Here is a 27864-nt window from a genome sequence, read left to right on the forward strand (position 1 = left end):
TGGAAGAAAATGGGCTTATCAGTGATAGGCAACATGGTTTTGTGTAGGGAAGGTCATGTCTTACCAACTTAATAGAATTCTTTGAGGACGTGACAAAGCTGATTGATGAGGGGAAGGCTGTAGATGTCATATACATGGGACTTCAGTAAGGCATTTGATAAGGTTCCCCATGGCAGGCTGATGGAGAAAGTGAATTCACATGGGGTCTAGGGTGTGCTAGCTAGATGGATAAAAAACTGGCTGGGCAACAGGAGACAGAGGGTAGTAATGGAAGGGAGTTTCTCAAATTGGAGACCCGTGACTAGTGGTGTTCCACAGGGATCTGTGCTGGGACCACTGTTGTTTGTGATATATGTAAATGATCTAGAAGAAGGTATAGGTGGTCTGATCAGCAAGTTTGCAGATGACACAAAGATTGGTGGAGTAGCAGATAGTGAAGGGGGCTGTCAGAGATTACAGCAGAATATAGATAGATTGGAGAGTTGGGCGAAGAAATGGCAGATGGAGTTCAATCCAGGCAAATACAAAGTGATGCATTTTGGAAGATCTAATTCAAGGGTGAACTATACAGTAAATAGAAAAGCCCTGGGGAAAATTGATGAACAGAGAGATCTGGGTGTTCAGATCCATTGTTCCCTGAAGGTGGCAACACAGGTTGATAGAGTGGTCAAGAAGGCATATGGCATGCTTTCCTTCATTGGACAGGGTATTGAGTACAAGAGTTGGCAGGTCATGTTGCAGTTGTAGAAGACTTTGGTTCGGCCACATTTGGAGTACTGTGTGCAGTTCTGGTCGCCACATTACCAAAAGTATGTGGATGCTTTGGAGAGGGTGGACAGGAGGTTCACCAGGGTGTTGCCTGGTATGGAGGGCACTAGCTATGAAGAGAGATTGAATAGATTAGGATTATTTTCATTAGAAAGATGGAGATTGAGGGGGACCTGATTGAGGTCTACAAAATAATGAGGGGTATAGACAGGGTGGATAGCAAAAAGCTTTTTCCCAGAGTGTGGGACTCAGTTACTAGGGGTCATGAGTTCAAAGTGAGAGGAGGAAAGTTTAAGGGAGATATACATGGAAAGTTCTTTACACAGAGGGTGGTGGGTGCCTGGAACACGTGCCAGCGGAGGTGATAGACGCAGACACATTAGCGTCTTTCAAGATATATTTGGACAGGTACATGGATGGGCAGGGAGCAAATGGACACAGACTGTTAGAAAACAGATGACAGGTTAGACAGAAGATCTCAATCGGTGCAGGCTTGGAGGCTGAAGGGCCTGTTCCTGTGCTGTAATTTTCTTTGTTCTTTGTTCTTGGTTCTGTATACCTGTACACCCAGATCCCTCTGCCTATCGGTACTCTTAAGGGCTCTGCCAATGACTGTATAATTTCCATCGGGATTAGACCTTCCAAAATTCATTACCTCACATTTTTCCAGATTTAACTCCATCTGCCATCTCACTGCTCAAGTCACCAACCGATCTATATCCAGCTGTATCCTTTGACGGTCTTCATCGCTGTCTGCAATTTCACCAACCTTTGTGTCATGAGCAAATTTACCAATCAGACCAGTTACATTTTCCTCCAAATCACTTATATATATGTATAAAACAAACAGCAAATGTACTAACACTGATCCTTTGGGAACGCCACTAGTCACAACCCTCTTTTCGGAAATGCACCTTTCCACTGCTACCCTCTGTCTTCTACAGCCAAGGCAAGCTCACCTCTGACCCCATGTGACATTACCTTCTGTATCAACCTGTTATGAGGTACCTTGTCAAAGGCCTTATGGAAGTCCATGTAGACAGCATCCACTGCCTGACCTTCATTGATCAAATGTACGAGTATTTACATTCACAGGCACATACATGGGTTAATATTAAGCTCAAGTGTCGCAACAGAGCCACATGTTTTCAATATCATCCTGTTCTTGAAGTGGTCCCAAGTTAAGGCAGAATATGAGATCTTTATGTTCTCAGGTCACATGTGACCATACAACTATCACATCATAGGCATTTTTTTAAAGCTGTCCTGACCGTGATTTTATTTTGTATTCATTCACGGGATGGGGGCATTGGTGGCCAGGCAGCATGAATTGCCCATCCCTGATTGAGGCTGAAAGTTACCCATATTCCTGTGGATCTGGAGTCACACGTAGGCCAGACCACGTAAGGATGGCAGTTTCCTTCCCTAAGATGAACCTGAGGGTTTTTTCGCAAGAAGAAATGGATTCATGGTTATCATTAGACTCTTAATTCCAGATTTTAGTTAAACTCAAATTCTACCATCTGCTATGGTGAAATTCAAACCCAGGACCCCGGAACATCATATAGCCCAGCAATAATAACACTAGGCCATCACCTCCCCTTCTATGTGTATATATGGAATATGATACATTCCACACCAGTGACTGTGCTGAACATAATACAAACATTGCCATGTCTAACTTCTAATGGAAGGAAGGCTGCCTGCCAAAGCCTTAGCAGAAAATCACACTCTGGTCCGAGATACCTTTGCCCCAAGTCAAACCTGCGCCCCCCGCCCCCACCCCCCCCCCCCCCCCACCCCCGGCCAATTCCAAAATAAAACATGTATTTGCCTGAAAAGTAGACCGACCTGACTGTGCTACACTGCTGTCAACTCTGAGTGCAATTCTATTCAACTGCACCCTGCTGAATGTGAGCTTCAACTAAAAACAAATCATGGCGCAGACTTTGTGGACTCATAAAGATCGTGTAGATTTATGTCCATATTGAATTCAAGAGTAGGGAGGGGTATGCTTCAGTTACACAAGGTACTGGTGAGACTATCTGGGGTACTATTTAGGGAAGGATGTAAAGATATCGGAAGCAGTTTAGAGAAAAGATTTGTTGCAGCTCATTTTTATAAGGGCTGCATTTATGGACAACACAACTGCTCAGTGGAGACATAATGCAGTGATGCAGAAGCACAGTTTCTAAGTGCAGATCCTCTCTGAAAACAGGTGGCAGTATCCAAAATATTAAGACCTGAACACTCTACAGCAAATCGCCAACTGTTGTGCATAATGTATCAAGAAGCAATTTGCAATCCTGCCAGGAAAACCTCACTGACAATGGAAGAATTGGCAAATTACATTCCTGCATGTTAGGCAGGAAAGAATGGGGAAGGAAACACCATGTTTTTAATGAACGCCTGGAGCCAACAGATCTTACATACTTTAATTAAGGAAATGTTCGAGTCTCTGAAAGGCCAGTGCAGAGCGATACCTGCAGAGTGACAGCTGTGTTGTCAGTGCCTTAAGCCTGCACAGTTGGATCTCAGTGTCACTTGTAATGATGCATTTGTGGTGGGAACTCTCCACTAGGTTTCACAAAGTGGATATTTGGGAACACACCGCCACTTAGCTCAAAAAAAGCAGTAAGAAAATCTAACAAACTCCTCTGTTTACTAACAGAGGAGGAGTAAAAGAAGAATCCAATTCACCTCACCCCATCCATAGCACATCCCTTCAGCTGCTCTTTCAGTCAACCAGTTTTGTCTGATTTGTCTACCAATAACATTTTTTCACACTATCCCCAGACCTATTGACCTCTTTAATCTCTTCCAATCTATCCATTTTTGTTTTGTACATGTTTAATGATAGAGTACCACAATCCTCTGAAAAGGAGATTTGATTTTAATCGCAGAGAAAGGGTTCGCCAATGACAACAAAGATGAGAAGGAACTTCTTCTCGAGGGGAGTGAATCTGTGGAATTCTTTACCCCAGAGGGCTGTCGAGGCTCGGATATTCAGTACGTTCAAGACTAAGAGAAACTGAGTTTTCATCAGGCAAGGAATCAAGGATCATGGGGAAAAGGCAGAAAGTGGAATTGAAGGTGATCAGATCTGGTGGAATAGCAGAGCAGTCGTGATGGACTGAATGATCTACTTCTGCTGCTGCGTTTCATGGTCTTATAGATCCCTGTACACTTTCTCTGTTTGAGTGAGATCATTTCTCATTATTCTAAACATGTATAGGTTCAATTTCCTGATCCTCTCCTCATAGAACAAACCACTATTGCAGGACAGGGTCTGGTAAACCTTTATTGCATTCCGTCTGTGCAGATATATCCTTAGGGAAGGAGACCAGATCTACACACATGAAGACAGCTCACCACCATCTTCTCAAGGCTGAGAAAGGATGGACAATAAATGCTGGCCAGGCCAGTAACAACCATGGTCTTATGAGGAAAGGTTGAGGGAGCTACAGCTTTTTTGATTGGAGTGAAGGAGGATTAGAGGTGACTCGAAAGAGGTGTCCAAGATGATGAGAGGCATAGATACAGTGGATAGTCAGAGACTTTTTCCCAGGGCGGAAATGACTATTATGAGGGGGCATAATTTGAAGGTGATGGTAGGAAGGTGTAGGGGAGATGTCAGAGGTAGGTTCTTCACACAGAGAGTGGGGGGCACGTGGAATGCACTGTCTGCAGTAATAGTCGAGCCAGATACTTTAGAGACTTTTAAGCGACTCTTGGATAGGCAAATGGAGGATAGTAAAATGTAATGTATGCAGGGTAGATTGACCTTAGTAGGATAATAGGTTGGCACAACATCATGGGCTGAAGGGCCTGTACTGCTCTATGATCTATGTTCTATGTATGAAACATTTTAAAAATATTCTCCAGGTGAAGTGTCACCAACTGCAGCAAGACACCTTTACCCTCGTACTCAAACCCTCTTACAGTTAAGGCCAACATACAATGTGCTTTCATACCTGCTTGTTGTACCCATGTGTTAAACTTTCAATGAGATATAAACAAAGATACCAGATTCCTCTCAGTATCGATTAGTCACATCCTTTTTACAAAATACCAGCACTTTTTTGCCTATAGATAACAGACCAACAGTTTTGTCCTTCTGATTTGTCTCTCCCTCCTATTACATTTGCTGCCACCCAATTTGCAGGAACCATTCCAGAATTAATAATGTTTTGAAAAATGATCTTTACAACGCCATTATCTCCTCAGCTACCTCTTTTAATGGTCTGGGATGTAGATCACCATGTTCAGGGGATTTATCCGCTTTCACTCTCATTATTTTGTCTGACACTAAGAATTAATTATTGTTACAAATAATTTCTTTAAGTTTCTCATTTTCGTTAGTCTCCTGGTTCTCCAGTATCACTGGAAGGTTGTTTTGTAGCTTCCTGTGTAATTCTGTCATTTCGTTAGACCCTTCATAAATTCTCCCACCTTTGTCAATAATCGGCCTGCATTGGTCTTTGTTTTAACCTGTTTACATATACAAATGACTGGATGACCTCTGCTCTGTGGATATAGCCTGCCTTTCCAGCACCTGCTCCCTATCAATTTTAATCCTATCGATATCCTCTACCCTCGCTACTTCTAATGTTATTTTTGTCAGCAACACCCTCCTCAGTAAATAATGGACTCTTTGAATGTTCTGGCCTTGACCTATGCCCCTTTGGATATATCACCTTTCTATCCCTGACATGAGCCAACCTGCTCAGACAATCTGTTTAACATTTACATGTCAGTAGAAGATTTTTGGGATCCCTTTTCTTTAGAAACATAAAAAAACAGGAGCAGGAGTAGGCCATTTGGCCCAGCTCAATAGTCCATTCCTGTTTTTCCCCTTCAACCTTTGATCCCTTTAGCTCTGAATGCTATATCCAACTATATACCAGCCAAGGAAGATTGGCTGGCTCACAGAAACCAGAGTTTATGCAAAAATGGATCATTGATTACTGGCAGCATATGATGAGGGTCTGTGTTCAGGCCTCAACATGGCACACTTTATATAAAGGAAGGGATTGAAGGAATGGTAGCTAAGTTTGTAAATGACACCAAGTTAGTAGGAAAGTATTTTGTGAAGAGAATATCAGGAGGATACAAATGGATATTGATTGGTTGAGCGAGTGTCTGAACCCTTCAGCATAATGTAGTAGTAAGGAGAAAAAGCAGACTGTTATTTAAATGGAGAATGACTACAGAATTCTGGGGTGCAGAGGCATCTGGGCATTTTAGGGCACAAAAAAGTTAGCATTCAGGTACAGCAAGTACTGTTTTAAAATTAGAGTCACATTTTTCAGTTCAAGGAAGAGAAGAATCTTTCTCTAAAGGACATGCAACATTGGATGTTGAATTAATGGTAGAGACCAGAGGGATTTTCATTGAGTAGATGCCTGGTCTCTACCTTTCCTCTGATGCTAGAGGACCTGAAGCAGTTGTCCTTTGACCAGCTGAGGGGACATGGCAATGATATGCTCACCAGAATATGCTCCTGAGGCTGATCTAGATCAAGGTAACAGTCTCAGAATTGTGGGAAGAGGTGGAGCTGAGACTCTCCAGTGTTGACCTCTCCTTAGCAGATGTTGACCAACTGCTGCTAGAGAAGAGAGGTAATTAAAAATGAGAAATGGATAATAGATTAAGAACGTGTTAGAACTGGTGGTATTGGGAGAGCAGTGTAACAGCGCAATCAGACTTACTGGGTTGGGGTTTGTGAGTGATCAGGCTTAGTTCTGACTAGATTTAGTACTTCTCCTCCATGAAAGTATTCTCCCTCATTCCCTCCCATCTGTCTCCCACTCCAATCTTAGAGTCCTTGGTCTGGTTGTGGGCCAATGTTTGCTACAACAAGGTAAAAGGGAGAGATTGAGTATGATGAAGGTGGATACAAGAGCAGTCAGGGCTGGGAAAGGAGGTATGGCCTAGGACTATTAAGGCCAGACTCCTAATCCAGAGACCCAGGTGATGTTCTGGGAACCTGGATTCAAATCGCCATGGAAAATAGTAAAATTCAAAGAAAATCTGGAACTAAGAGTCTTACAATCACCATGAATCCATTGTCAATTGTCAGATTGAACCCATCGGGTTCACTAATGCCCTTTAGGGAAGGAAACTGCCATCCTTACCTGGTCTGATCAGTGTATGACTGCAGACCCTCAGCAGTGTTATTGTACAACAGAATATTGATCAGATGGGCCAATGGACCAAGGGGTTTAATCAGAGTAAGACCTATACACTTGTTGCTAAGGTCCTGAACAAAGAGACCTTGGGGAGCAGGTTCGTACTTCCTTGAAAGTGGAGTTGCAGGTAGGGAGTGGGGTGAAGAAGGCATTTGGTACGCTTACCTTGATCGGTCAGTGCATCGAGTGTAGGAGTTGGGAGATTATCTTACAGCTGTGTAGGAGATTGGTTCGGCAACTTTTGGAGTATGGTTAGATGGGCTTGAGATCGGTATGACAGGTCGGCACAACATCGAGGGCCAAAGGGCCTGTACTGTGCTGTAATGTTCTATATTTCTATATTTCATGAAATTCTGGTCTCCTTGCTGTAGGAAGGATGTTGTGAAACTGGAAAGGTTTCAAAGAAGAGTTATGAGGATGTTGCCATGGTTGGAGGGTTTGAGCTAAAGAGAGGTTGAGTAGGCTGGGGCTATCTTCCCTGGAGTATCGAAGGCTGCAGGCCGTGAGGGGGTATGGATAGGGTAAACAGGTAAGGTCATTTCCATGGGAAGGGTTCAGAGGGATATGGGCCAAATGCTGACAAATGGGACTAGATTTATATAGCATATCTGGTCGGCATGGATAAGCTTTAAAATCTCTCCCTACCCCACTGCATCCCAAAACCAGCCCAGCTCATCCCTGCCTCCCTAACCTGTTCTTCCTCTCACCTATCCCCTCCTCCCACCTCAAGAAGCATCTCCATTTCCCACCTACCAACCTCATCTCGCCTCCTTGACCTGTCCGTCTTCCCCGGACTGACCTATCCCCTCCCTACCTCCTCACCTATACTCTCCTCTCCATCTGTCTTCTCCTCTATCCATCTTCGGTCCGCCTCCCCCTCTCTCCCTATTTATTTCAGAATCCTCTCCCCATCCCCCTCTCTGATGAAGGCTCTAGGCCCGAAACGTCAGCTTCTGTGCTCCTGAGATGCTGCTTGGCCTGCTGTGTTCATCCAACTCCACACTTTGTTATCTTGGACCAAAGGGCCTGTTTCGGTGCTTTACATCTCTATGACTCCTAACGATCATCTGGGCAATTACAGATGGGCAATAAATGCTGGCACCCTTATCCCAGGAATGAATGTATGAATAAAAAACAGGGTCCCACATGACCCTCACTGGGGTACAGGGTCTCACACACACAGACTCTCACTGGGGTACAGGGTCCCACACAAACACTGATTCCCACTGGGGTACAGGGTCCCACTCACACAAACACACACATACTCTCACTGGGGTACGGGGTCCCACACGCACACACTGACCCTCACTGGGGTACAGGGTCTCACACACACACACACTGACTCTCACTGGGGTACCGGGTCTCTCTCTCACACACACACAGGCTCTCACTGAAGTACAGGATCCCAAACACACACACTGACTCTCACTGGGGTACAGTGTCCCACACACACACTGACTCTCACTGGGGTACAGTGTCCCACACACACACTGACTCTCACTAGTGTATGGGGTCCCACACACGCATTGACTCACCCTGGGGTACGGGGTCCCACACATGCATTGACTCGCACTGGGGTACAGGGTCCCGCACACGCATTGACTTGCACTGGGGTACGGGGTCCCGCACACGCATTGACTCGCACTGGGGTACGGGGTCCCACACACGCATTGACTTGCACTGGGGTACGGGGTCCCGCACACGCATTGACTCGCACTGGGGTACGGGGTCCCGCACACGCATTGACTCGCACTGGGGTACGGGGTCCCGCACACGCATTGACTCGCACTGGGGTACGGGGTCCCGCACACGCATTGACTCCCACTGCGGTATGAGGTCCCACACACACAATCACTAATTCATTTAGAATAAAGGTTCAAATGACTAAAGAGAATGATAGAAGGGACGAGTATCAGATGGAAGACAGCGAGAGAGAGAGAGAGAGGGTGAGAGAGAATACAGCAACGATAAAGAGTGGGAGAGATGTTTTTCAGTTGCACCCAGCAGGGTAGAAATTAATAGTCTGTATACTCTTTGATGTAGAAAAAAGATTTTTGCCATTTCAAACTCAATCAACTTTCTAATGCTTGTTGTAAATCTAATAGATCATTTTCAAAAGGTGATGTCATTATTTATTTATACTCCTAGAATTATTTATGTAGTAATTAATTTTGCAGCATGTTTGAATGGTTTTTCAGTTCTTTTAACCTTGGGTTTTAAAATGTGTTTTTTTCAGATGTTTACATAAAGCAGAGAATGTTAATTGTGAAGATGAGCATCACTGCCGAGTCAACAGCTTGGGTGTCAGGCAGCTGAACCTCAGAATATGGCCATTCTAATGATGCTAATTTTCTTTGTTTGTTTCTGTCTTGCTGGCTCCACCTATCCCTAAACACGTCAATTCCTGAACAGCTACTTGTGTGAGGCTGTAGATATTTACATTCTTCCATGAAATGGTTATTGTCTAGCATTTATGTGGCATGCATGTTACTTGCCACTCGTCAGCCCAAGCCTGGATACTGACCTGGGTAACAAAGTGTGGAGCTGGATGAACACAGCAAGCCGAGCAGCATCTTAGGAGCACAAAAGCTGACGTTTCGGGCCTAGGCCCTTCATAACAGAAAAAAGCTTTTTTCTGATGAAGGCTCTAGGCCCGAAACGTCAGCTTTTGTGCTCCTGAGATGCTGCTCGGCCTGCTGTGTTCATCCAGCTCCACACTTTGTTATCTCAGATTCTCCAGCATCTGCAGTTCCCATTATCTCTGGATACTGACCCGATCTTGTTGCATTTAAACATTGTTCAGTATCTGTGAAGTTGCAAATGGTGCCAAACATTGTGCGATCATCAGTGAACATCTCCATTTCTGACTTAATGATGAAGGGAAGGTCATTGATGAAGCAACTGAAGAAAGCAGGGTCTAGGACTCTCCCCTGAGGAACTTCTGCGGAGATGTCCTGGAACTAAGATGATTGCTGAGAGAGACAGTGTGATTTTGGTACAACTATGATGGACTGAACTTCGTCCTTCCATGCTATGACACATAGATGATTCTGTGGAATGTGGTACAGTGATCTCACTGTGAGATAATGCCTCTTATCAATCCCAGCCATCACAGGAAAAAGTGAGACATTCAGTTCTTCTAACCATAATTACTATTCAACTAAATCGCTGCCCTCCTATATTCCAAATGCATTTACTCCAAATCCAATCGCTATTAATGTATACATCTCAAAATTTGCAATTTGTTCCAGGCTTAGCACCTCGTTGTGGGGTTTGGTGGAGGTGTGGGGATTGACAGGAGGTGGAAGGTAGGGAAACAGATTTAATTCAGTTGGCTTCCAAAGTAGTGTGGTGCTAACAGCGTGAGTTTGATTCCCACACCAGCTGAGGTCACCATGAAGGACTCCCCTTCTCAACCTCTCCCTTCCCTATGAGGCTTAGTGGCCTCAAGTCTCAAGTTAAGACACCACCAGCTGTCTCTCTCAAATGAGAGAACAGCCCTTTTGTTTGGTAGGATGGTGGTGACACACATTACAATATCCATGCATTTGAATTGCAAGATGTTAGGGAGGAAATTACAGAGCCCCTTGCAGAAATATTTGTATCTTCTATAACTACAGATGGAGGAGGACTAGAGGGTGGCTAATGTTGTAATTCCTAAGAAAGGCTCTAAGGAAAAGTCTAGGAGCTACAGACCTGCGAGTCCGACATTGGTGGTGGGTAAGTTGTTGGAGAGGACTTTGAAAAATATGATTTACATGCATTTGGAGAGGTGAGGAATGATTAGAGATACCCTAGTTTTGTTGGAGGAAAATTGTATCTTACAAACTTGGTTGACTTTTTTGAGCAAGTAACCAAGAAGGTTGAGGAGGGTAGAGGGTGTTGTTTGCTTGGATTTTAGTAAAGCCTTTGGCAAAGTTCCACATGGTAGACTAAAAGTTAGATCACATAGGATTCAGGGTGAGCTTGCCAACTGAATACAAAATTGGCTTAATGGCAGGAGACAGAGTGTGGTGTTGCAGGATTTTCAAGCTGGAGGCCTATGACCAGCAGTGTTCCACAGGTAGCAGCACTGGGTCAACTTCTGTTTGTCATTTATTTGAACAATTTGGATGAGAATTTCAGAGGCATAGTAAGCAGGTTTACAAAATTGGTGTATAGTAGGACAGTGAAGAAGGTTGTCTAAGGTTACAATGAGATCTTGATCAATTGGGTTAATGGGCTGAGGAGTGGATGATGGGAGTTTAATTTGGATAAATGTGAGGCATTGCATTTTGGTAAAACAAACGACAGGACTTATGCAATTAAAAGTACGTCCCTGGGGAGTGTTATTGAACAGATAGATCTTGGGGTTCAGGTACATAGAAACCTAGAAGATAGGAGCATGCGGTGGCCGTTCGGCCCTTCAAGCCTACTCCATCATTAAACACGATCAGGCTGATCGTCCAACTCAACAGCCTAATTCTGATTTCTTCCCATAACAGTTTTGTCTGGTGTTTGAGTCTTCAATCAAGTCCCACATGAGAGATTATTGTGTAAGATTAAAACGAATGGGACTAGGGGAAACGTACAGAGATCTACAGAAATCTGGTTGGCAGACAGTAACTAACGGGGTACCGCAGATTTCAGTGCTAGAATCACAGATATTCACCAAATATATAAATGATTTTGATGCGGGAATTAAGTATAATGTCTTTGAGTTTGCAGATGACGCAAAGCTGGGTGGGAGGGTGAGCTGTGAGGAGGATACAGGGATGCCTCAGTATGATTTGGATAGACTGAGAGAGTGGGTAATACACGGCTGATGCAGTATAATGTAGATGAATGTGGGGTTATCCACTTTGGTAGCAAAAAATAAGAAGGCAGATAATTAACTGACCGGCAATAAATTAAGTGAGGAGTGTGTAATGAGACCTGGGAGCCACTGAGAAGTAAACACAGAGACATTAAAGATGGCATTTGGGGTTTCGTGTCCTTCGTCGCAAGAGGATTTGAGTACAAGAGCAGGGATGTCTTGTTTCAACTATACTGAGCCTTGGTGAGACCACTCCTGGAATATTGTGCATCAGCCTTTAGAGTGAATGATACTTAAAACACCCCATTAATACTAAAGAATACAGGGGAGGAATGAAGAACTATCACTAGAGATATAGTATTAGACATTGTAATAAAAGCAGGTAGGTCCCCGGCCCTGATGGCTTACATCCTAGGATCCTAAAAGAAGTTGCTACATGGATAGTGGATGCTTTAGTTGTAGTTTTCTTAGATTCTGAAGTACTGGAGGATTGGAAAACTGCTAATGTGACAATCTTAATCAAAAGAGGCAGCAAAAAGTTTAATTAATAATTAAAGGTAGTAATAGCAGCATATTTAGAAAAACTTCAACACAAATAAACCTGGGAGTATTTGTACATGAAACAAAAAGGATATCATTTAATTGGAGAAATTAACAGAAAGTTTGATAGTATGATTCCCAAATCTATTTTGATTTAGTCTCCTCCTGCTCTCCCTACCCCATCCTTCTCACCTTTGATGGTTTGCATTCCCCATAATGGGCTTTACTTGTAAATACCCATCGGCCTACACAGTTGTTTTTACTGGAGGTGGTTACTAGAAAAAAAAACTAAAAAACGTCAGTGATTTTGATGGTGGGAATGTCAACCCTGTTGTGTGTGATAACACTTCTGGATACAATTTTTTTTTAAAAGTATGACGCCAGGTATGGAGGGATTGTGTTATGAGCAAAGGCTAAACAGGTTGGGACTCTACTCACTGGAGCTGAGAAGAAAGAGATGATCTCATTGAAATATATAACATTCTTAAGGGGATTGACAGGGTAAATACTGAGAGGATATTTCTTCTCAATGAGAGTCTAGGTCTAGAGGACATAGTTCCAGAATAAAGGGTCACTAATTTAAGAATGAGAAGAGGAGGAATTTCTTCTCTCTGAGGGTTAAGATTTCTTGGAACTCTTTACTACAGAGAGCTGTGGCATACAGTCCTTGTGCATATTCAAGGTTGAGACCGAGATTCTTGATCAGTAAGGGGAAATCGAGGGTAACAGGGAAAGGGCAGAAAAGTGGTCCTGAGGAAAGGTTGGGTCAGCCATGATTCTATCAGATGGCACAGCAGACTTGAGGGGCCAAATGGCCAACTCCAGTTCCTATTTCTCACAGTCTCATGTGCAGTTTTGGTTTCCTTAGTTGAAGAAGTATGTTCTTGTTTAGAGGGAGTGCACCAAAGTTTTACCAGACTGCTTGCTGTGTTAGTGGGACTGGAGCATGAGGACAGGTTGAATCGTTTAGGATTATATTCACCGGAGTTAAGAAGAATGATGGGTTAGATCTCAAACATACAGAATTCTAACAGGGCGCTCGTGTTAGGGGATCCAAAACCAAGAGTCACAAGTCTAAGGATACATAGTAAACCATTTAGGACTGAGGTGAGGTGAAACTGTTTCACCCAGAGGCTGGTGAGAAATTATTTAACCCCAGAAAGCAGTCAATGTCAAAACTTTGAATGCTTTCAAGGAGTTGGATATAGTTCTTGGGCTGAAGAGATCAAAGGATATGGGGGGGAAAGGTAGGGACAAACTATTGAGTTGGATGATAAGCCATCATCATAATGAATGGCAGGGCACATCTGAAGGGTTAAATGGCCTACACTTTTTTTAAAATTTCTGTTTCCACTGAGTCTAGTTTGCCCGTCACTCCGATGCTCCCTGACAGCCACAATCTCTCAGTCAAGCAAGGTCTTTAAAATTCTTGTTCCAGATTTCAAGCTCCTCCACAGTCCTTTACCTCCCCATTCCTGTGACCTCCTTTGTACTGACAACCCTCTGAGATCTTTATGTCTCAAACTGTGGCCTCTTGTGCATCCCAATTTTAATCAGTCTACAATTGGTGCCCATACATTAAACTACCTGCGCCCTTCTTAATGCTCCTTAAAACAGGCCTTTTTGCACCAGATTGTATGGTGTGTCTTATACTTTGTTTTACAATTTTACCTCATTTTTATTTTGATTATGCACTGAACTTAGAAGTGGGCTGGTTTAAAACCAAGGACTGTGAAAGGAACTTTTAAAAAATAAGTTACTGAAACTCATTGTAAATGTTGTCAAACAGCTGAGGTGGTGATGCAGAGGAGTTAAGAGAGGTAGGTTGTAAACAAAGTAAGATTTGATAAACAATAAGTTGCTGATTGGTTCACGGAGTTGTAAAAATTGCTATTACCCTGACAGCACCTATTTGCTTGGACCCTGGGAAGCCTGTGGGCGCAAATGATACAGGCAGAAGCCTTGAACGACTGAAAGGGACAGATGGTGCACCTCTTTCTTTAGTAATATATCTGAACTGAGTAAAGTCAGCTTATTTTCACTTACCAGTTGCTGTAAGTTGTTTCTTTTAACCAGAAACTAAGAAACTTTGCAGCCGTTGTACCAACTGCTTCTGTCCCTGTGAGGGAGTGATAACAACCTGAAGAGAAACTGAAGAACAGCAAGTCCTGACAAACAAAAAGGATCATGTAAGGTAGACAGGGAGCACAGAACTACCTCCCCAGGCTGTTACTCTCTCTACACATAAAACCAATTTTATCCCCATGGGGGCAGAGGTGGGAGACAAAGGGGATTAGAGTTTTAACAAATTATGTCAACAGTTCATAGCTGTTTGCCTGTGATTAGAATCTGTATTTATAATAAATAGAACTTGTTGTTATGTACACAAACTTGGTCTGTGTTCAGACATAATCCAAGATAATAAAGTGTGGGGCTGGATGAACACAGCAGGCCAAGCAGCATCTCAGGAGCACAAAAGCTGATGTTTTGGGCCCGGACCTTCAGAGAGGGTCTAGGCCTGAAACGTCAGCTTTGTGCTCCTAAGAAGCTGCTTGACCTGCTGTGTTCATCCAGCCCCACACTTTGTTATCTTGGTCTGTGTGTTCAGTTAACCTGGATCAATTTCAAATGTAAATTTTTATTCTCTGATAACATTTTTAATGTTTAATACAACTCGGGAAATAATGAGACTTGATTTCACCATGCCTCCTCAGCGCAATGTAACACAGAGTGACGCAGGGATGCTTCATTATCTAAAAAGGTGCTATAAAAACGTCAGCTGTTGTCAACACAAAGTCTCATTTCTGTTTTTGGCTAAACAGATGCTGCCACATGTGAATACTTACATTGCTCTCCTTCAGAGTCCACAATATACAGGACTCAGCGCTGAGGGGGGCACCGTGCTGTCGGAGGGCTCAGCACTGAGAGGGGCGCCGCGCTGTCGGGAGGGACCGCGCTGTCAGAGGGGTCGTCTTTTGGAAGAACATTAAACAACTTGGATTTGATAACATCTTTAATGGATAATAAGTACTCAAACACCTCACACAACCATTAATGAGTATTTAAGGTCCATGCTACATGCATGAAGGAACTCCACAATTGGTGACTTTGGGCTTATCGAGATGGTAATCAGAGCAAGAAAACTGCTCTTCCTTTGTAAGCCTTAACTCCAGTGAGTGAGATTGACCTCAACTCTGGCTGAAGATAGGATTTTGAGTATTGTTGAGAATTTACTCTGCAACAAGGTGGTGGATGAAGGAGGACAATGTGGAATGGCACTGCAGAGTGAGTTTGATGTAAAAATTATTCATTCAATCATCCAATGGGATGTTCAGGTGGCAAAGTGCAACAGTCCCTCCACGCAGAGTTCTCTTTAAGATTGAAACAGATACCAGAGATTAGAATTTCAAAAAAAGTTATCACTGACTCAATCTTTCAAAATATGAACACATTTAATCTCAATAAAATGTACAACAAAGACCTTAAACATTATAGGATATAACTACACAACCTGTCACCACCACTCATCTCAGTCAAACTCTGAAGAAAATAAACTTTGTACAAGTTCTTGCTCAAATTTAAAACTGTTAATGCTGTTTAAAAGTAGGCCATTCCCAAACACACACATTCTAGGCAATAATGACAAGGCTGTTGGAACTATAGGAGCTGTGCTACACAGAATTAACATTTAAAATACTGGAACAAAATAAATTCCAGTGTGTTGTTACCATTTCAAAAAAAATCCTGAATTATTTAACAAGTAATCAAATTCTCTTTGCAAAACAGTAATGAGTAAGAGCACGTGAAGGAGGCTCTGGGTTTTCTGCTTCATCAGCATTAATTTGTCTTTGTTTCCAGTATCAAAGCTCTCCCAGTTCATCAGCAAGGGCTGGAAACTCAATAGGTTTGAGTTTACTAATCTCAGCAAAGGACACTTACCCTCAAGATTCTGATCTAGATTGGGAGTATCAGCCAGGGTTCCTGCTCGATTATGTGCAGGGATCCCTGGGGTACAGGGCCCAGTTCAAACAAAGCTCAAACCACATCAGGCTGGGGAAGAATGGAGGCACAAGGAGTGTAATTAAAACTTTGAGAAAGCAGAGTGGCAAGTTATTTGGAAGGAGGATCACTACCTACTGCAAACTTCAAACCAGCTGGTTTATAGTGCGTCACCGATCTGCATGCAACCTCAGACCTACTTACTACTCAAAATCACACGCTGCCTCTCACACTAACACACTGCTCAGGGCAAGGAGCCTCCTGCTGATGTTGCTTTTCTTTCTTTGATTTTGCATCATTTGTACTGAAAAGATCATCTGGTGGACTTCAGCAAATTCTCAGGTTCCTGGAGATTTTGATGAAGTGGACTGTAAGTTCTCTTTGCTCTGTGTAGTCATCAAGATTACTGGTCATTTAATAGAGGAAGCTCGGGTGTTAATAAAAGCTCCTTGGTCAGGTCTGAGTGCCTCCGGGTAAACAGTGTGACGCCTGACCTGTATGCTGCAGGAATCACCACATGGGACGAGTGAGAAACATCATCTGGAGCAACATCCCCAGAGACCATCCGATTAATCTGCTCTGAGGAGGAAATAAACAGAGTCAGCCCTTTGCCTACTGCGGGTTACACTAAAGTAAGCATTCCTCTTAACATGTTGTTCAACTCCAATTTATTTTCTCAATACTATGAGACTATCCGCCTCCTGCAATCTACCCTTTCCTGCATTTGACAAGATTTAAAAACTGTCCCATTTCCATAAAGTAGGGATTTTCAGGGCTTTAATGGGAAAGAAAAATAAAAGGACTTTCATTCACCTTTCATTCCAATCAGACCACTCAAAGTGATGTAAAACCAATAAACTACTTCTGAGTGTAGGCACTGTTGTAATGTGGAAATCAGAACAGCTGATTTGTGCACAGAAAGATGCCACATAAATCTGATAATCAACACAAAAAAAACTAGCTGAGGGTCAAATTTTAATCTGGACACAGGGAATAAGTCCCTTGCTCTTTTTTCAAAATGATGCTGCTGTACAATTTATATCTGCCCAAGCAGGTCCACAGGCTGCAATTTGATTTCTAATCTTACCGACATACCTGTTACAGTGCAATTTTCCCTGAGCACTGCACTGGAATATCACCTGAGGAACAGAAATGTACTTCCAATCAGGACGGTGAGTGATTTGGAGGGGAACTTGCAGGAGGTGGTGTTCCATCTACCTGCTGCTTTCACCTTCTAGTTGGTAGAAGCTGACAGTTTGGAAGGTGCTGTCCAAGAAGCCTGGGCGAGTTGCTGCAGCACATCTTGGAGATGGTACACACTGCCACTACTGAGTGTCACTGCAGGAGAAAGCGAGCATGGAGACATGAACAGTTGGGCTGTTTGACCTTGATGGAGTCAAGCTGCTAGAACGTTAGTGGAGGCAAACGACAGTATTTCATCAGCCTCCTGACTTGTGCATTGCTGATTGGAGACAGGTTTTGGAGAGTCAAGAGGTAGTCACTTGGCTTAGAATTCCCACCATTGGCCTTGCTGTTATGAGTATAACAAATGCAGTATGCTTCATACACTGGAAGACAATATTTGGCATTTCTGATCTTTATGACCGCTTGAGTGGGTTACTCAGAAACTTCACTGCACTCACCTACAACATCCAGTTCCTCCCACATGGAATGGTCCACAGTCTCTTTAAGCAAAGAGAAGTCTGGGTCCCCCGACAACCGACTCATGATATCTTGCTTCCGAATGAGCAACTGCGATTCACTGCATAGGCGTTGCTTAACAAGGCTGCTTCTCTCTGCAGATAAGGGAGATATTGTTAGATTCAAGAGTTAGTCAGACATCTTCAGTCAGTTATCTGCATTCTCACATTGAAAGCCAAGTTTTAGTCCTGAGGAATGGGTAACATGGGAACCAGTAGAGAGTCCCAATGATTCAGTTTCACTTCCATCCTGGTCACCAACCCCAGCACAGGATCCAGGCCTTGGTTGAAGCTGTATGATATCAATGGGAGGGATTGCATAATAGCAAGATATTACAACAGACAACGTGGCTGCATCCAAAACGTGACAATTGTCACTGGCTCATTTATCCAGTTCACTTCAGCAATGTCAATGTAGCTTTTCAGATAACAACCTGACAGCTAGTTGGCTGTACATTCAAAGTTCAGTCAACAGGCTTTAGCACAATGATCAAAGCTAACACTCCAGTGCAGTACTGCCCCTCAAATGCATGTCGCTCCCTCAAATACGACCACCAAAAGGAGCAGGTGAGTGCAACACTATCATCAGAGAGCCAGCTCCAAGACAGCAATGCTCTCTGTAAAGTTTGGTTGAAACCACTTTCATTATGTTTTCAGGTTCTGCATTCCAAGCACAACAACCTGAATCGAGCTCATCATCTCAGGGCGTTTTGCCATTCACCTTAAATCTTTGTCCTCTGGTTATCAAGTCTTCCTTTAACAAAACCTTCAAGACTTTGAACATCTCAGTCAAATTTTCCTTTACCTTCTCTGTTTCATGCTTCCCAACATTAACTGAGGTCTGTTAATTCTAGGGTAATTTTAGTGAATCCTCTCTGCAACCTCTCTAAGGCTTTTAAAATCCTTCCTAAATTGGGATATTCAGAGCGATTTTCTAATTGAAGTCTCAGGGTTTGTAAAGGTTTTACAGAACTTTCTTATTCTGGTCTTTCTGAACCAATCTGCCTTTCAAACAGCTTTCCCAACTTGGCTTATATGATTTGGGTACACACACCTACTTAAATTGGACCATGGAAGTTATATTGCACTTTCAGAGCAACTAACAGTTTGACAGGCTCAAAGTGAAAGAAAGAGCTCAGTTTGACACTGAAAATTGTGTCTTGCCAAACAACAGTTACCCAGAAATGAAAGGATATTGAGACCAGAAACTGGAGAAGCCAATCCTTACACCAGAATGAAGAGGGGAAGTTCATTTCATTTAATTTGTAAAAATTGGCTCAACAATAGCATGAATATGATTATGTCCTATTGAATAAATTGCTGCAATGATTCAGAACAGTTTGCTTCTGTCTGAAGTGATGAATGATGGCAAAGGTTGATGTTCTCAGAACATTTTACTGGCTGTGGGTTTAATAACATCTGGTTTACCAGTTCTTCTGGTACAGGGGAGGATGGGCGATGGGAGTGGGAAATCAGGTTGTCTCCTGTACCCACCTATTTCTAAGGGATTGGTCATGTAAATGCCTTCAGAGTCCACTCCAAAGATCATCTGATGATGCCAAGCATCTGGGATCCCTTCACCCTCCGGCACAGCAATTTGCATGTTCATAGTTGCTACAGCAATAGCTCCTTTCTTCATCCAGCTCGCCAGCCAAGCCGTCAGGTCAACATTTCGTTCAGGGTAGAAGCTGAAAAATCTTCCTATAACCCTTCCTTCACTTGCCTTCTCTGCACCCTCTATCAGCTGCTGATGGGTGGCACCTGGAACACAGAAGACAGCAGTCATTGACAAATGAAACCAATCTGATCGCATTCCCTGTCCTAACTCTCATTTCTGCCTTCCAGATTCCCAGCCACCTCAAACACCATAGAACAAATCCTTGCCTAGTATGAAGTCATGGTCACCTCACATACTCAAGAAACTTTGTCGTGCCTTTCATCCCAATAAAAGCCTCATCAAGTAAGAAATATGCATCACCGGCTGGTCAGCATTTATTGCCTGTCCCTAGTTGCCCTAGAGGAAATGGTGATGAGCTGAATTCTTGAACTGTTGCAGTGCACAGGGTGTAAAGGCACCCAACATGTCTTCGATGACTAATGAACATCAAATGGCTAGAAGCAAGTCTCACTACTAACGTCTTGAGAAGTCAAATATGCTACATACAGAAGCCACAGTGGGTCTGCAATATACATCATACACAGCACTAGATATCTGAGGAACTAAATGTAAAATTTTCCTGCAGTCATGTTACGAGTTGTATGTCACAATGCAATGACTTGCACATACATCACAGGCCCTGTGTCAAAAAAATTGTTTGGAGACTCAGTTCCAGGTGGTCTCATACAGTGGGGTATCAAGTGACAAAATAAAAGTCAGAACTGTGGCACAACAGGTAGGTCAGAGTCAAAGGATAGTGCAGAGCCAAGAGCTACCAGTGTAGATCAGAGCCGTTGCAAGACAGGTAGCCTAGAATCACTTGGGCCAGAGCGAAGTAGGGCCATAAAAACAGGTGGAAGAAACTGCAGTAGTGATAAATAGGAACACAGCAACCTGTCAGAAGACAGCAAAAGGCAGCTGCTGAATCTACAACACTGTTCAAACAATTCCTTTGTTCTTTTCTGGATTGACAGAAGAGAAATCCACTGTGAATTTATTCTTATATGTATGATGTTTATGTGTTTGAATTTGTCACTTTATAATTTGGTGTGACGGGGATCAAGGAATGGGCAGTCCCTACTTGGAAAACCAGGCTCAACACTTCACTCACAAGTACCTGAAGATCTTGGTGACCAGCAACAATGGCATTTGTGAATACTGAAGGAAATACACTTTGCTTGCTAGGTATGTAACACAACAATTCCCCAAGTAACTGCCCTACCCCAATCTTATTCCATTGCTTCTTTATGAGAGAAATTGCCCGGTATGAGAATCAGCCAGTTTAATACTTTTACAATCCCTATCTTCTCCCCTACCCCCTCAACTACACTCATTCTCATGGGGAAAAATTCCACAATATATATGTTGTCTTGATACAAGTTCCACTTTTGCCATACATACTCCCAATTTATATTAAGAATCCCTGTACTCAATGTGTCATCAGCAAATCCCAAAGCAGATCCCTTGTGGTAAAACTAGCCTGACCAAGATGGTCATGCCAGCAAGGTAGGCAGCATTCGGGTTCCTGCGCAGCCACGTTCTCCCTTCTTTCCTTAACTGTTTTGTCTTCTGTCTTTTTCTTCATCCTGAATCCTGTTGGTCCAGGGGTGACATTGCAGAGGGGAGTGGCCAGAGTGGGATTCTTGCCGAGGCAGCACCGGGGGTTCCTGGTTATGGTGGGCCCAAGAGCAGAAGCTCCTGGTTAATCTGTGAGGTAGTGGCGGCAGCAGAGCCGGGGTTCCTGGTTGTTGGGGGGGGGGGGCGTCCAGCACAGGACCCAGCATCGGCAATGCATTGACGAGGTGGGCCCAGTGACGAAGAGATGGCACCTGAAGGGCAGTGACTCCGACAGTGCTGGGTCGGGTGCAGGTGGCAGCACAGTGTCATTGGTCAGCTGGCCTAGGGCTCAGGACTCATGGTGGAGGGGCACAGCAAAGATGGACTTCTTTGACCTAGTCTTTTTATTCTTGAAGTATTCAAAACGCGCCAGATTGTGGTGACAGTTGGAGCTTCTCACTGTATTTTACCGTGTTGTTCATTGTAGAGAACAAGTGGCAGTAAATCATAACAAAAACCATTCCAAAGGGATAAGAAAATATAAAACAAGTAAGACAAATTGTATGGTGTAACAGTGTGAAGCTGGAGGAAAACAGCAGGCCAGGCAGCATCAGAACAGCAGGAAAGTTGGCGTTTCCTGTGGGGACCCTTCTTCAGAAATGAGAGCGAATGTCAAACGTCAAATCCTACCCCCATTTCTGAAAAAGGGTCCTGACAGGGAGTGCCCCAACTTTTCTGCTCCTCTGATGCTGCCTGGCCTGCTGTGCTCCCCCAGCTCCATACTGTGTTATCTCTGACTCCAGCATCTGCATTTCTTACTATCTCTGACAAACTGTCTGGACTGTGGTATCACTTTGCAACAATGTGTTTGAGAGACTTACCAGTTTAAAAATGAGAACTCATTTAGTTTCCCCTTCAGCAGAACATTCAATGAGATTAAATTTGGAATCAGTTGAAACAGCCACATAGATGCCTCCTTTAGTAATCAGAATTAAATGCATGATTCAGTGAAAACAATTTTGTTACTTATCCATTGTAGCACTGTTCAGATCATTGAAATATTGGTATAATTCTGGAGTTATTCAGTTAATAAAGCATAAGCTACATTAAAAGAGGATAAGAGCAGGGAGGTGATGATGACCTTGTATACATCACTCGTGAGACATTCGTCTGAGTATTGAGTACAGTTCTGGGCATTTAGAAAGAAGGTGAACACGTTGGAGAGGTTGCAGAAGAGGTTTATGAGAACGGTTCTCGGGATGTGATAACGCAGTTATGAGGATGAATTTAGGACTATTTTCCTCTTAAAGAATATGGAGATGATGAATCTTTGTAATTCTCTACCCCAGGAGGCTGTGGAAGCCTAGTGTTTGTGTACCTTTAAGGCACAGATTATTAGATTTCTGATCAGAATCACAGACAGGGCACAGTGAAGAGGTAGGTAAAAGGCATGGCAGTATTTGATCACCAATGATTTAATGAAACAACAGACCATGCTCAAGGGACTGAATGGCCTATTCCAGACCGCAGATCCTTCCTAAGTACCTTCATAAGGAGATTTGATAGTTTTCAAAATCATAAGAATATGAACAGAGCAGATGGGGAGAACCTGTTCCTGTTCATAGAGGGAACAAGAACAAGGAGACAAGCATTTCATTTGCTAAAGTAGTAAATGTGATGTAGGAACGTTTGGTTTTACTTTCCTTTATTCTAGGTCTGGGTCAGAGTGTACTTGATGGGCTGAACGTCCTGCTTCCACACAATGGGGATCCCATGATTCTAGATCTGTGATGTACAGTCTGGAATTGTGGAAGAGCAGGTTCAGTTGAGGCACTTAAGCGGGTGTTTAATGATTATTAACAAGGAAAGAATTTCAAAGGTATGATGAAAGGGTGAGAGAATGCCAATGTCATGATGCTTGTTTGTACAGCTAGTACAGACATGTTGGGCTGAATGGTCTCCTTGGGTACTGCAACAATTCTGTTTTATTGCACTGAAAAAAGCCATTCAGATCATACTGCGTGTGCAGAGCTATCCAGCCAGTTCTGTTACTTTGCCCTTGCCAACACCCCAACAAAATTTACACGTTTCAAATCATCATCTACTTCCTTCTTGCTGGATACAATTGAAATTTCTCGGGGGATATTCTGGAAAGGTAAGGATAGCAGATTCATGGGAACACCACCACCTACAAGCTCCCTTCCAAGCCACTCACCATTCTGACTTGGAAATACATCAAGTGTTCCTTCATGTCACTGGGTCAAAATCCTGGAACTCCCTCCCCAAGGGAACTGTGGGTCTACCTACAGCACATGGACTGCAGCGGTTTAAGGCGGCAGCTGACGATCACCTTATAAACAGCAGCTAGGGGCAGGCAATAAATGCTGGCCCAGCCATGTCCCATGAGTGCATTTGAAAGAACATTCCTATTTCACATTTCTCCTAAGTATTAGTTTTCCTTTTTTGGTTTAATAACCTTACTGTCCTCAACTTACTAACACCTAACCTTCCTGAACGCTGTGGCTGACCACCAGGCACGGGAAACCCTGATGCTGTCTGCGATCCTCCTCCGATGGCAGTTACCGTCAGGAATCAGAGACTTTGTGGGATTCAGTGAATATATGATTTAACAAAAGAGACAGCTACAGTCAGAAAGGGTGGGGTAGGGGACAGAAAAGAGGAAGCAAGGAGGGAGTGGGGAAGTGGAAGCAGGGGAGATAAAGAAATGGAAAATGTAAACTGGGGAAAAGACTCTCACCTGCAACACTTCGTGATATTAAGTATTCAGCTAGGGGTGCATCGTTCTTCCGCATCCTTGTCTGGACACACTTCTCTACAACTTCAGAGCAAACGTCGAATCCCAGAGCCTGCAGGGCATTAAGAATCGCGGTTGCACCACACGCACTCAATCCAATCTGCAGCACTTGCTTCTGCACAGCCTCCTCCAAACTCCACACCATCACTGAATCACAGCTCTGAACATCCGGTGGACTCTCCAGACTCTCAGCTCCAGCACACACATCCCTAGAGTCCATTTTCCAGAAAAAATGCCTGTTCCTCAGAATCTTGTCAGTGGGACGAGGGAGACCCGGTCTATATGATTTCCCAAACTACTTAGAAGGACCTCTCTTCTAGGTGCATCAAAACTCTAAGTGCGAATAAAACACAGTTGTTGCTTTTCTGAGACTGGCATTGAGGTACACTGAAGCAGAGTGCCTAAGTCAGAGTCATTGCATTGTACAACACAAATAGACCCTTTGGACCACCCTGTCTGTACCAACCAGATATTCTAAATTAATCTAGTCCCATTTGCCAGCATTTGGCCCATATCCCTCTAAACCCTTCCTATTCATGTACCCATCCAGATGCCTTTTAAATGTTATAATTGTACCAGCCTCCACCACTTCCTCTGGCAGCTCATTCCAAACACGCACCACCCTCTGTGTGAAAATGTTGCCCCTCAAGTCGCTTTTGTACCTTCCCCTTCTCAGCCTGTGGCACTCTCGGGAGAATAATCCTGACCTATTTAGCCTCTCGCTATAGCTCAAACCTGCAATCCTGGTAACATCCTTATAAATTATTTGTCAATCCTTTCAAGTTTCATACTATTTTTCCTGTAGCAGGGAGACCAGAACTGAACACAGTATTCCAAAAACGGCATACCACTCGTCACAGGCCTCTAGCCCAAAATGCAACCCTCCACCACCACCCTGTCTCCTACCTTTGATCCAATTATGTATCCAAATGACTAGCTCTCCCTGCATTCCTTGTGATCCAACCTTGTTAACCAGTCTACCATGCGGAATCTTGTCAAATGCCTTACTGAAGTCCGTATCGATCACGTCCACCATTCTGTCTTCATCAATTCTTCAAAAAACTCAATTAAATTAGTGAGATATGATTTCCCACAAACAAAGCCATGATCCCTCATCAGTCCTTGCCTTTCCAAATATGCATAAATCCTATCCCTCAGAATCTCCTCCAACAACTTGCCCACCGCTGATGTCAGACTCATTGGTCTATAGTTCCCTGGCTTTCCCTTACCATCTTTCTTAAATAATGGCACCACATTAACTAACCTGCAGACTTCCAACACCTCACCCACAGCAATCAACAATGATACAAACATCTCTTTCTCTGTATACAATCTTGAACTGTCCTTGCCCTGGGAGTCATTGATGGGGCTGGTGTACAGTGAGCTTTACTTTCAATTTAAAACACACTGCATCTAACACAAACCAAACAAACAGTGACAAAAACAGAAATTGCTGGAAAAACTCAGTAGGTCTTGCAGCATCTGTGGACAGAAATCAGAGTTTATGTTTTAGGTTGTGTGACCCTTCCTCAGGGAAAAAAAACTACTGCCTCAAAAACTCAAACAGAGATGAAAACAATTGATGGTTCAGATCCTCAGGTATCCTAAAAAGTTAAATGATGGAAGACTTTGTCCATAACCCCACTTCTAACCTCACCCCTTATCTTCCCTCCCGCAACAAGTCACTCTTGGCCCTCACATTCCAACCCAACAGGCTCTGCATCCAAAGGATCATAAGCTGCTAATTCAGAAGGATGCTACCACCAGTGATATTCTCCATCCCTCCCCCGTCAGCATTCCACAGGGACTGTTCCTCCACAGACTGTTCTGCTCCTCCTCCCAACACCACCCCACAGCCCCATAGCATCTTCTCATGGAAACTGCAAAAGATGCAACACAGGCCCATTTACCTCCTCTCTCCTTACTATACAAGGCCTGAGACAGCTGCTAGCTGACCCAAAGTTTGCAGTTGCTTGCCACTTCAACACACCATTGTTGGCCAGGGAACACATTTCTTCCTGTGGCCTGCTGCATTGCTCCAATGAGGATCAGCACAAACTGCAGGAAGAGTATCTCATTTTCCATTTGGGGATAGTGCAGCCTTCAGGAGTCAATACCGAGTTAAATAATTTGAGAGCCTGCTACACCTCCTTCCATGTCTCTTACCCACCCCACACCCCAGGACCTGTCATGTCCTTTCGGCACAGCCAGCCCATCCTCACCCACTCATGGACCCCATTATCACCACGCTAGCTTTTCTTCTTCTGCTTCCCATTATCAAATATTTCTGCTTAACTTTTTCCTTTCTCTGACCCCCATCTCCCTCCTAACCCATAATCAACATAAACACCACTTTTTGAGTGTGAAGAGGAGTCACTTGACTAACTTTTAACCGATTTCCCTCCACAGGTGTTGCCAGACCGGCTGAGCTTTTCAGCAATTTCTGTTCTTGTTTTTGATTTCTAGCATCCACAGTTCTTTTGGTTTTTATTGGGTTTATCAGCAATTTCTGTTTTTAAATGCAGTTTTTCATCTGCACACGCCTAGCTCCACAAAACAACAAAGAAAAATGTTAATTTGTTTCAGTAAGGTTGGTGAATAGTGTCAAAAAATAACTGATGAGCACTGTCCTACCGCCACAGAGTCATGGGGATCTACAAAGAAGACTAAGAGCCTTTGGTCCATCAAATCCGCAGTCAAAAGCATGCATCAAATAACTCTAATTCTACTTTCCAGCACTTGGTCAAAGACGTTATGCCTTATGTTCATGAAACTACTTCTTCAATGTGAGAACAGTTTCGCCTCTACCACCCTTACAGGCAGAGAGTTCCAGATTCCCACCACCCCCGGATAAAAAATATCCTCATATACCTGCTAAACCACCTGCCCCTTAACTTAAAGGGTAGCACGATGGCTCAGTGCTTAGCACAGCTGGCTCACATGCAATTGACCCAGGTTCAATTCCAGCCTGAGGCAACTGTGTATAGAGTTTACACATTCTCTCCGTGTCTGGGTGGGTTTTTTAAGGTGCTTCAGTTTTCATGTGTAGTTTAGATGGATTAGCCATGCTAAATTGTTCACAGTATCCAGGAATGTGCAGGCAAGGTATATTAGCCATGGGGGAATATTGGGTTACAGGGATAGGGTAGGGGGTGGGCCTGGGTGGGATTCGCTTCAGAGGGTCAGTACGGACTCAATGGGCCAAATGGCCCACAGCCAGACTATCTAGCCATTGATCCGTCTACAAAGTGGAAAAAGTTCTTTCATACCTACCCCATCTACATCCTTCAATCTCAATCACGTTTCCCTCTCAGTCATCCTCTGCTTCAAGGAAAATAACCCCAGTCTATCCAACCTCTTTTCATAACTAAAATTCCCACACAACACCCTGGTAAACCTCCTCTGCACCCTGTACATCACATCCATTGACCACATCCCTCTGATGAAGGGTCCAGGCCCGAAACATCAGCTTTTGTGCTCCTGAGATGCTGCTGGGCCTGCTGTGTTCATCCAGCTCCACACTTTGTTATCTCAGATTCTCCAGCATCTGCAGTTCCCATTATCACATCACGTCCATTAATGTGTATTCAGGGCTGTACACAATACTCTGCGGCCTAACCAACATTTTATACAGTTCCAGCATTATCTCCCTCAGCAACAAAAATAGCAAAGTATCCCATATGTCCACTGAACTGATCTACCTGTCCCTCTACATTAAGGGAGTGATGTATTTCCACACACAAAGGTCCCAATAACCCGCAGTGCTTCACAGGATCCTACTGTTCATCATGTATTCCCTTACCTTGTTGGTCCTGCTCAAATGTACCACCTCACACTTAGCC

The 27864-nt window shown here is 43.6% G+C and overlaps 1 protein-coding gene across 3 annotated transcripts; it reads right to left on the bottom strand.

Moving 5' to 3' along the window:
* Nucleotides 1–15727: 15727 nt before the first annotated feature.
* LOC125461362 (uncharacterized) lies at nt 15728–27864 on the bottom strand. Of its 3 annotated transcripts, XM_048550049.2 has the most exons (5): nt 27825–27864; nt 23966–24355; nt 19488–19754; nt 17937–18089; nt 15728–16872 (listed from the first exon to the last, which is right to left on the bottom strand). In XM_048550049.2, the coding sequence occupies exons 2-5, from the start codon at nt 24240–24242 to the stop codon at nt 16697–16699; spliced, it is 873 nt and encodes a 290-aa protein (XP_048406006.1). In that variant the 5' UTR covers nt 24243–24355; nt 27825–27864; the 3' UTR covers nt 15728–16696. The 3 variants fall into 3 exon arrangements, with proteins under 3 accessions (XP_048406006.1, XP_059508655.1, XP_059508656.1); XM_059652672.1 differs by lacking the exon at nt 27825–27864 and having other exon boundaries at nt 23966–27816; XM_059652673.1 differs by lacking the exon at nt 27825–27864 and having other exon boundaries at nt 16754–16867; nt 23966–27816.

The sequence above is a fragment of the Stegostoma tigrinum genome, chromosome 19, assembly GCF_030684315.1.
Source record: "Stegostoma tigrinum isolate sSteTig4 chromosome 19, sSteTig4.hap1, whole genome shotgun sequence".
In the NCBI taxonomy this organism is placed as follows: Eukaryota; Metazoa; Chordata; class Chondrichthyes; order Orectolobiformes; family Stegostomatidae; genus Stegostoma; species Stegostoma tigrinum.

Coding starts and splice junctions, on each gene's coding strand:
- LOC125461362 (XM_048550049.2), bottom strand. CDS start 24,242: ATGGACTCTAGGGATGTGTGTGCTGGAGCTGAGAGTCTGGAGAGTCCA. Junction 19,755..23,965: donor AATATCACGAAGTGTTGCAG/GTGAGAGTCTTT, acceptor TCTGTGTTCCAG/GTGCCACCCATCAGCAGCTG. Junction 18,090..19,487: donor GACCAATCCCTTAGAAATAG/GTGGGTACAGGA, acceptor CCTTATCTGCAG/AGAGAAGCAGCCTTGTTAAG.